The sequence below is a fragment of the Cannabis sativa genome, chromosome 1, assembly GCF_029168945.1.
Source record: "Cannabis sativa cultivar Pink pepper isolate KNU-18-1 chromosome 1, ASM2916894v1, whole genome shotgun sequence".
Classification (NCBI taxonomy): domain Eukaryota; kingdom Viridiplantae; phylum Streptophyta; class Magnoliopsida; order Rosales; family Cannabaceae; genus Cannabis; species Cannabis sativa.
This window is the reverse complement of record NC_083601.1, coordinates 27,693,388-27,703,945: the sequence shown is the minus strand read 5'-3', so window position 1 is coordinate 27,703,945 and position 10,558 is coordinate 27,693,388. Positions and strand designations below refer to the sequence as shown.

Genomic DNA, 10,558 nt, shown 5'->3' with positions numbered 1-10,558 from the left:
CGAGGTTTAATTCTATATAGAAGGAACTCTCTCATCTAAGTTTGGTTGAATAGACGAGTTGACAAAAGTTCAAGTGTATGAGATGAGAGCATCATGTTCCTTTTATAGTGTTTCAACTAGGGCTTAGGGTTTAATTAAGTGGATTAAAAAAGAATAAAATATTGGGCAAAAATACCTCTTGGTCGCACACAATAAGTGGACCAATCTCTAGCTACAATTTCGCCACTTTATTTCAACCACTTATTCTTCTTTTCAATAATACCATATTTTCCAATTCAACATTATAAATATCAAAACTATTTATTTAATAATTATAATTGATTACTAAATAAAATAGTCATTTATGTAATTTATTAATTAGACCATACAAAGTCTCTTAATTAACAAATTGACCCCAAAACCTCTTCTCTTCACAATTAAGCCATTGCTTAGTGAAAATTCTTAAATAAGACATAGTCTAATTTTAGAATTATAATTGATTAATTAAAATCAATTAACTTAGTCGGCAAGTAGTATTATCTCAACTAGTGAGAGGACCATGGGCCTATATAACCGAGCTTCCAATAAGCAGATCTAGAATTTACCAAGTAAATTCCCTAACTTATTAATTCCTCATTGAACCACTATAGAACTTGGAATTACACTCTCAGTTATATATAACGCTCTATATGTACCACGATATAGATACGTTATGATTATCCATTGTTACAATTCTAATAGTCAAGGATCCTCTATAGATGATCTACACTTAATAGGGATAAATTTACCGTTTTACCCTTTAATATATTTTATCCTTAAAGCACTTAGCTACTTATAAATGATATTTTAGTAAACTAATATAATTACTGAAATGAGATCTCAATCATTTATCTTTATTGAGCCAAGCTCGAAGGAAATCATCGTTTCACTTCTAAAAACTTATAGAAGCTATAGATTCCATATCTATGTTTAGCGCTCCCACTCAATTGTACTATCATGTTCCCAAAATGTACGTATCACCCAGACGAAAAGGTAGGCTTAACTAACAAATCAAAGAACACAAATAACACTCTTGAGATTGAACCTAACCATGTCAGGATTAAGATCCATAGACCTAAGATCAACCATTGATATTGACTTAGAAAGATATAACGGTAAGTTTAGGATATCTTATCTAAGATCAATATCGGTCCCTTCCAATGTATACTTCATACATCCGATATTGGTAACTTTTGCCAATGCCATGGAAAGGACATAACACTTATCCAATACTTCCAATTATTTTAGTATAATCGTAAGTAATAAGGGTCGATCCCACGAGGACTATGTTTATTAAATTATTCAAAAATTTAGTAACAAGACTTAGAAAAAAAAGAGGTTTTGAAGATTAGAATAAAAATTTTAATAATAAAAATTAAAGAAAATAACAAATTTAAAGTAAAGAATACGATATGAGAAACTAGTTAAAGGTTATTCGCCACGCTCAACAATCATTCCTAATTCCTATTAAAGAATGTAATTTTCAGTTTCCAATCAAACTATTAATCCCGCAGATAACGCTGAAGCAGTCAATTATCCTAATCTCCCTATTGTATGTAATTAAGGCGAAGCGCTCAATAATTAACTCTTTTACCTAAAGCAGTATATCCATGAAACATGCAATTTATTTAACTTAGATAAAGCATTGAGATTTATGGAGATAGACTAATCTAGGCAACAAATTAGTGAAGCATATAATTCATTTAACCTAAGTTTTATTCTTCATCACAAATAAAAATTGTAATTTGTCACAAACACTTAGAATCCTAGACTATTAGGTGAATAGTAATCTTAAGATGACAGTATATTAAAGTAAAACCTAATTTAGCGATCGTCTAAACAAGATTAAAACAATAATCATAACATTGAACATAGAAGAATAGAAGCAATTTGATATAATAGAAACTAAAAATTAACATTCAATAATGAAATTAAGAATTCATGTTTCGAGTTTTGAAATAACCCTTAACTAAAAGAAAACTACTCAGAACTAGACATTATAATGATAATCATAATAAATAGTAAGAATTTCTCTCTCTAATTTGTAGCTTTTTAGACTTCCTCCTCATTTGTAGTCTAAGAGGTTCTATTTATAGTGCTTCAAGATAGATGAATCCTATTAGAATTAGGATTCTATTTATAGTGGATAGATAAATCCCCTTAGAATTAGGATTATATTTATAATAGTATTAGGAAATATCTCAAAGAAAATATAGCTCATCATTTTAACAAAAGATAAAAAATCGCAACTCTTCTTGAAAATTTATCTTTTTTTTTCCTATCTTTTTTCAGAAATTTCCTACTGCAACGATTGATAGTATTTTGGCCATAACTCTCTCGATATTACTCAGAATTGGACGATTCAAGATGTTCTGGAAAGCTAAGAACGAGATCTAAAACTTTCATGTTGAGCTCCAAGTCCAATTCTGCCTCTAAGGTCGTCTGAATTTGTAATTAAGTTCCGCCTCGTACAATCGAGCTCACCGACTTCCACTATTTTCCACCAAAATATGCTAAAATCTCTCCAAAAGACTCTAAATGCATGAATAGTCTTTAAAATAGCCTAAAAAATTAAAATCACATTAATCAATAATTTAAAGAATCAATTTAAGAATATTAATACATAAATTGATCATATTTATAAGATAAATATGGACTCATCAATTGTATTTGCTCGTGATGGAGCCAATCATAGTAGCCTTATTCTTCAAAGAAATAAGATGGTTTGGAAGTTCTACCTAGAGTTTCTCAAGAAGAACAGAGCCACACAATACTTATGGTTGATGCAACAGTATTGAATAATACAAGTTTAGTCGACTTATGAGCTATTATTTTTTCAGAAGATAAAAGGGTGAGACCAGCAATATGCAAGCCTCTCAAAGGTTAGACAATTCTTTAAGGCAAATTTTTTCGATTTGTATAAGCCTTTAAATTTTCTAGCTTTAAGTTTTGAATAGTATTAGACTCATTTTACATGGTGTGGATTTATGTTTGAACAGTATTACGTCTTGATTAACATGTTCAGTTGGCATAGAGGTTATTATATTTTAATTGTTAAAAGGGTGAGATCAGTTTTATGCTAACCTCTTAAAGATTAGACAGTGGTATAACTTTAAAGCAAACCTTTTGTTGTGTACAAGATTTTAAAATATTTTTTAGCTTCAAGTTTGAGCAGTATTTGGTGTTGTTTTATATAATGTGGATAGGCATTTTTAGAAAGATTAATTAGCCATTGGTAATACAGTTTTGAGCGCATTTGTATTAGGCTTTGATGTGTCAAGCCTTATGATGTTCTCCTTTTGAGAAAAATGTTTTGTATTGAGTGTTTATGGTTTCTTTCTCTAGCCACGGCTAGTTTTTTCTTTGTTTTTTTCTATCTTTTCTTTGTTTTTTTTGGTTTCATCTTTAATTTGGGTTTCGTTTTTCGTTGTTGTGTTCTGTCTATAGTTTCTACTTATATCTTGTTATTGTGGTGTTTTCAGGTTTTATTGTGTTTTGGTTGGGCTTAATTGGGCTTTTTCATGCGAAATCCCAATTAAAGAGGTTTATTCTAATTCGTTGTCTCTAGTCACAGCTATTAACAAAGGAAGGGTCTTCTTTAATGAGCTGGATGTGAAACTTGAGGATGTCATAACTTTATTGTCTAAACTTTCGGAAGCAGTTTTGTCCCGTGTGGCTCCATTTGCGAATTCTGCAGCACATGGTTTGGCAAAACATGCCTTTCTGTTAGACGATGAGCTATCTTGGTTCGAGGAGGTGCCGCCGCCAATTGTGAATTGCTGCTTTGTTAATCATGTGTGATTTTGATCACCGCGTCAAATAAAAAAATTATAAAGTGTTTGGCTTAAAAAAAGTTATTTTTCATGCAGTGTCTCATTAGTCATTACCTTGCCACAGGCTCCGGTTATTGACATACTAGGCCCAAGTCTAAGGTGGTCCTTACCCCAAACAAACTTCAAAAGGTAGACTTAAAAGTTAAATTAAAACTTTCTCAAACTTGAAAGAAAAAATTAGATAAATTTGTTCTAAAGTAAATATAAATTAGATAAATTTGTTCTAAAATAAATATTAACATTTAAAAATAATGTGTAAATTTTGTTGGATTCTAACTTCTAAGCATTAAGCAACAAGTGTTTCCCAAACTAAATAAGAGACATATATATTACATATTACAAAATTTGATACTACATTCCAAAAAAGTTATTACATCTTCTCTTTCAATATCCAAATGAATTTCATTCCAAATTTTAAATAGCTCACACGTGAAAAATAATATTTAAGTATTTTATTTCAGGCGTCACTATATTTTTTTTATATATGCATGGTAAAAATAAAATTTATTTTTAACAAAAATATTCACTAAAACAAATAAAGACAATACCATAACAACCTTAGTACATGTATACCACAAATATTTACCTTTTTTTCATAAAATTGTTCATTGTCAAAACAAAAGGAAAAAACTTATCAAATTAGAATTTTATTTAAGTAAATATATGAAATTGAGCTTAATAAAACTGATTCTATAATACATTTATCATTTGGAAATTTTTAATTGTTGAATTGAAAATTAATATGTTTACATATAAAGACCTAAATTAAAAATCAAAGAAGACGTAAGAAGAAAGAACAAAGAACGAGGCCCAACACAGCCTGCCAGAACAGTCGTCTTCTAAGTGGACGGAGTTCAGAGCTCTTGTTTGTACTCACATTTGAACTTTTAAATAAGCTTTCTTTCTCTATTTTTTCTTCTTTTTTCTTTTTTTTTTTCCCTTTTTTAACTCTGTAGTCTTTCGTGAAAGTAGAAGTTGAAGCAAATGAGAGCCATGGTAGAAGAACTAAATCTATGGCAAGAGTTCCAACCAACATAGAAAAACAAATCAAACGAGATACTGGTAAAAAGGTTAACTCAATGCAAGAGGCTGAGATGATTTTCTTTCTACACAGGGATTGCCTCTGGTAGCGATTCAGGCGAGCCACTGCTGCCGTTCAGCACAGTGACATTACCGTCAGCATCAACATCCACAATAACTGAGTCACCCTCCTTGATTTCCCTGGAAAGCATCTTCTCGGCCATGCTGTCCTCCAAAAGTCTCATTATGGCTCTTCTTAAAGGCCGAGCACCATAGCTCGGGTTGTAACCTTCGTCCACCACTCTATCCCTGAACCTTTCTGTCACTTGAAGTTCTATTTCTTTGGTCTTCAGCCTTTCGAACACCTCCTTCAACATTATATCTGCTATATCCTTAACCTCCAGCTTGGTGAGCTGTCGGAAGACGATCATTTCATCCAACCTATTCAAGAACTCGGGCTTGAAATATTGCTTGAGTTCCTCTGTCACTAAGCTCTTAATTCGGTTGTAACTGCTATCCTTCTCATCGTAATCGAGGTCAAATCCGATCCTGCGGCCTCCTTTCTCAATTACACTGCTTCCAACATTTGATGTCATTATCAAAAGTGTATTCTTGAAGTCTACCGTTCTTCCCTTGCTATCGGTCAATCTTCCATCTTCAAGAATTTGAAGCATCATGTTGAAGACATCAGGATGAGCCTTCTCAATCTCATCAAAAAGTACAACGGTATAAGGACGGCGTCGAACTGCCTCAGTCAGCTGACCACCCTCAGTGTAACCAACATAACCAGGGGGAGAACCGATTAGCTTGGAAACAGTATGTCTTTCCATGAATTCACTCATATCAAGCCTAATCATGGCCTCCTCTGAACCAAAGTAGTAAGTAGCCAATGCTTTTGCAAGCTCAGATTTTCCAACCCCAGTTGGACCAGAAAAGATGAAGCTAGCAATTGGACGGTTGGGGTTTTTCAATCCAACACGGGCTCGGCGAATAGCACGGCTGATAGCCTTAACTGCCTCATCCTGTCCAATGACCCGCTTGTGAAGCGTCTCTTCCATCTTAAGAAGGCGGTCGGATTCATCAGTTGACACCTTCTCAACAGGAATACCAGTCCAAGAGGAGACAATATGTTCGATATCCACTTCGGTGACAATAGGACCCACATCTCCTGCCTCACTCTCTGCCTTGCTCATTTCTTTGCCCTTGTCAACAACAGCTGAAATCTGTGCCTTCAGGTCCATTTCTCGGTCACGCAACTCCCCAGCCTGTGAAATTTTAAGCATGGTCAGCCTACTTTAGCAGTAATAATCATCGCTACTTCAGTAATAAGCATGGTCAGCCTACTGAATGAGGGCATGATCGTCCTTGTAAATGCCAAAAGAAATAGACTAAAAAACTTCACTGAAAATTGCGACATGCCTAGGAAGGTTCTTTGACATTCTATTTGTTGTTTATCAGCATACAAAAGTTTAAAGTCTCCAATATTTACATTATGAAAAAAATAGTTCCCAAGTTTTAATCATGAAAATAAGAACATCACCGTGAAACCAAACAGAAAAGCTTTACCTTTTCAAAATCTTGGCTACGAACAGCTTCATTCTTCTCCTTTGTGATCTGTCTCAGTTCTTTCTCAAGCTCGCGTGCTTCCTCAGGTAGCTGTAATGACATGACACAAACCATCATATCTGGAATAGATTGAAAGTTTCCCGTAAATTCAAGTAAGTGAAGTAGAAGAAAATAATATAATTACCTGTGCATGACGAAGTCGAACCCGAGAACCAGCTTCATCGATCAAGTCAATTGCTTTATCGGGCAGAAAACGGTCACTGAAGCATTTATATAATTAAAGCATCAGGAAAAACTCAAAGCAATAACAAGCATAAACTCATCAAGGAAAGTTCGCTTCCATGGCAGAGCATAGCTCACATAACAAGTAGCTGACAATAGTATACAATTCTGTACCTGATGTACTGATATGACAGCCGTGCAGCAGATACAAGTGCCTCATCAGTATACCGAAGCTTGTGGTGGATCTCATATCGTTCGCGAAGCCCTTTCAAAATTAGAATAGTTTCATCAACTGTTGGTTCTGGCACTTTAACTGGTTGAAATCGTCTTTCTAGTGCTGGGTCCTTCTCAATGTGTTTTCTGTATTCATCCAATGTGGTGGCTCCAATACACTGCACCATTAAAAAGGAAACTATGACTTCCCCGCTGTACCTCCAGAATCTTAGTAGTTAGTAATTGGAAAAAAAAAAAACAGCAGTAACTTGATCATATTGACCAACTTAAAAGTCCATCCATGTTTTTCACATACTTTAAAAACCATACATAATTATCATTTCAACTTCAATGTTAATAGACAGCTTATATACAAGTGATGTGTGCGTGCGCATGTGTGTTTATGCTTTAGTCCTCCATGGTGATGAAATTACCTGCAGTTCACCTCTGGCAAGAGCTGGTTTCAAAATGTTAGCAGCATCAATGGCTCCTTCTGCTGCTCCAGCTCCAATCAAAGTGTGAACCTCATCAATGAATAGTATTATCTCATCACTTTGTTTAATTTCTTCCATAAGTTTCTTCAATCTTTCCTCAAACTCTCCACGGTACTTGGTGCCCGCAACGAGAAGACCCATATCCAGTGTTATAACCTACAGACAAAAACCAACTCATGATATTATTATTCACAAAAGTAAAGAAAGATTTAAATTGAGCATTGACATAGTATAAAATCACCAACACGACATAAAACACACACACACATGTATTAACATCAGATCCCGAAACAAACACTTAGAAGTATGAAGAGCACCTTCTTTCCCTCTATTGTTTCAGGAACATCACCACTTGCAATTCGTTGGGCAAGTCCCTCAGCAATTGCAGTTTTCCCGACACCAGGCTCACCAATAAGGCAGGGATTGTTCTTAGTTCGCCTGCCCAAAATCTGAACCACTCTTTCAATCTGCGGCTGCCTTCCTACAACTGGATCCAACTTACCCTGAAAAGAAAATAAATATAATGTGAGAATTTATAACAAGAGCAGCAAAAGACAGCAATTTTGCAATACGTCAAAAAATCTCAAGTTTCAAAATAACCTCTTCAGCCAGCTTTGTCAAATTGGTTCCATATTCTTCCAGCGTTGGCATCTTGGTACCACTGCTGCCTCCTCCAACACCAGCTCCAACTGCTTCTGTGCTCTCACCTACCATACGAATAACCTGCCCACCACAAGGAAAGCCTTAGCTAAAGAGCTCCAGTGCTAATAATAATCAATTACTTTGATTCAAAGCAAAACCGAATCCATTGCTTGCCTGTGTGCGAATATTACTGGGGTCAGCACCCAAATTTTCAAGAACACGAGCAGCAACACCCTCACCCTCACGGAGTAGGCCCAGAAGCAAGTGCTCAGACCCAATGTAGTTATGGCCTGAAACATTTAATAAGGTTGAGCTTTTCAATCATCATAATAGGCTAGCAACACACACAAGCAACGAACGTATTTAATTAATGCCTACTTAATTGCAACAAGCTCTAATAAAATAGATTGTAATCCAAGCTGCTCCACTGATAGATCAGCTGTTTTTAGTTTTACCAAAACTTTTAATCTGAAGATGAAAAATAAATCTACTAAAGGGAAGAAACAGATTCCTTCCATCTAAGAGTAACAAGTGACTCAACGGTTTTCATACAAAATAACCAAAAGCATATAAGAAAAAAGTTAGCTCCAAACAATATTTCAAAAGCATAACATCAAACATTCATCACCAATTCCAACTAATTATGTCATAGCAATACAATGGAAGGAAAGAAAAAGTACAAACCAAGTTGCCGAGCTTCCTCCAATGAGAGCTCCAAAACACGCTTTGCACGAGGAGTGAATGGAATCTCAACAGCAACAAAACCACTACCTCTTCCAATAATCTTTTCAACCTCAACACGAGCGTCTTTAAGATTAATACCCATTGATTTAAGGACCTTAGCAGCTATTCCAGTTCCTTCACCAATTAGACCCAAAAGAATCTGCTCTGTTCCAACAAAATTATGACCAAGTCTCCTTGCTTCCTCTTGGGCAAGCATAATTACTTTAATGGCCTTCTCTGTAAAGCGCTCAAACATGGCTTTGGGGACACATCTGGTAGCCTTACGTTGCTTGGAAGATAATGTAATTGCCACCTTAGAATGAAAATCCTGCCCAGGCCTCGTTACAGTATCTAAAGCATTAAGGCTTCTCAGTCCTGAGAAACCTCTCATGCTCAATCCAGGTGCTTGTGTACAACTCATCATCTTCACTGCCCTTTTTGACTTTCCAGACCTCTTAGACTGGCCCTGCTTTAACCCGGCCACTAAACCAGGAACATTCGTCGACTGAACCAAAGCAGCCATGATTACCACCTAACACACTGCATTATATATAACAAACAACGTTAGCCTCTTTGAACACACAAAACAAAATCATGGTTATTTACTCACATAACTACCAAGTAATAGTATACTTCCCTATAATGTTTTATTTATTTTTATCTTTTTCTACTTAAGAATTAAATTGTGTTAAATAATTTGAGTAATGCACTCATGTCATGTTATTAATTAAGAAATAAGATATGATTAGATTGAGCTTGAGAATAATAATCAAACCACTTATTTAATCTGTTTAGTATGGAATAGTTTAGTGTTATTGAGAAATTAATAATATTATTATATCTAATCCATCATATTAATATATTTTACAACTACTTCACACCCACTTTAGTACCATTTTTAAGTAAACAACTTACAAGTAATCACAAACGCAATCAGCAAAAGCATGGAAGCTTAAAACGAAATCCCACCATAGAACAAAGCTAACAAAAAAAAACTAAATAATCGATAGCATCTACTACAACCCACAAAAAAAAAAAATCCTAAGTAGCTGAAAAAATATCCACTTGAGAGATAATACTCCAGTTCAATTAACCGCAAAAGAAAAAATACAGCTACAACCACCAAAAGAAGAGCTATTATACCCAAAATTGAACCGAAATGGAACAAAAATCATCGATGAAAGGAAAAGGAATCCCAAAAATTGACGGACAACCCCATTCAAAAACCCTAATTCACCCACAAAAACATTTATGTAGAAAATGGAGCAAGAGGAATCCGAAACTCACCTAGAAAATCTTCGATTGAGCTCCAATTACTAGAAATGAAAAGCCCAGAAAAAAAAAAATAAAGAAAAAAGAATCAGAAGAGGGAGAAAGAAATAAGAAGGGTCTTCCTTTTTCCTTTTTAGAGAGAGAAAGAAAAGAGAGACCCCTATTACACAATGGTCGGCTCCAAACGATGGGAACAGATATAATCTATATCTCTCTTCGGTGACAAAGTCGTACACGTTACTGTTTCTTAAAGAGATTTTTCTTTTTCTTTTTCTTTTTTCAATTTTTAGAGTTTACAAAAATTGTTGATTGAAAATGATGGAGATTTTTTTTTCTTTTTTTAAATCATATGATGGAGATTCGAACAAAAAATAACTCGAGTTTTAATAGTTTTTTTTTTTTTTTGCTTAATAAGAATTTTAATAGCTGAATGAGTAAAATAATTGATTTGGACGTGTTTCCACGTGCGTAGGTTAAAATTAACAAGAACATTGCATGCATTGGACTAGGTTAGTTTTTAGCATAGCCTCACTTGTTGTCAATCAATTTAATTAC

At 34.5% G+C, this 10,558-nt stretch overlaps 1 protein-coding gene across 1 annotated transcript; it reads right to left on the bottom strand.

Moving 5' to 3' along the window:
* Positions 1 to 4,520: 4,520 nt before the first annotated feature.
* LOC115705673 (ATP-dependent Clp protease ATP-binding subunit ClpA homolog CD4B, chloroplastic-like) lies at positions 4,521 to 10,286 on the bottom strand. The gene is made up of 10 exons (XM_030633071.2): positions 10,019 to 10,286; positions 8,693 to 9,271; positions 8,183 to 8,298; positions 7,967 to 8,089; positions 7,684 to 7,869; positions 7,307 to 7,522; positions 6,834 to 7,051; positions 6,622 to 6,697; positions 6,438 to 6,527; positions 4,521 to 6,136 (listed from the first exon to the last, which is right to left on the bottom strand). The coding sequence occupies exons 2-10, from the start codon at positions 9,252 to 9,254 to the stop codon at positions 4,958 to 4,960; spliced, it is 2,766 nt and encodes a 921-aa protein (XP_030488931.2). The 5' UTR covers positions 9,255 to 9,271; positions 10,019 to 10,286; the 3' UTR covers positions 4,521 to 4,957.
* Between the last annotated feature and the right edge of the window lie 272 nt (positions 10,287 to 10,558).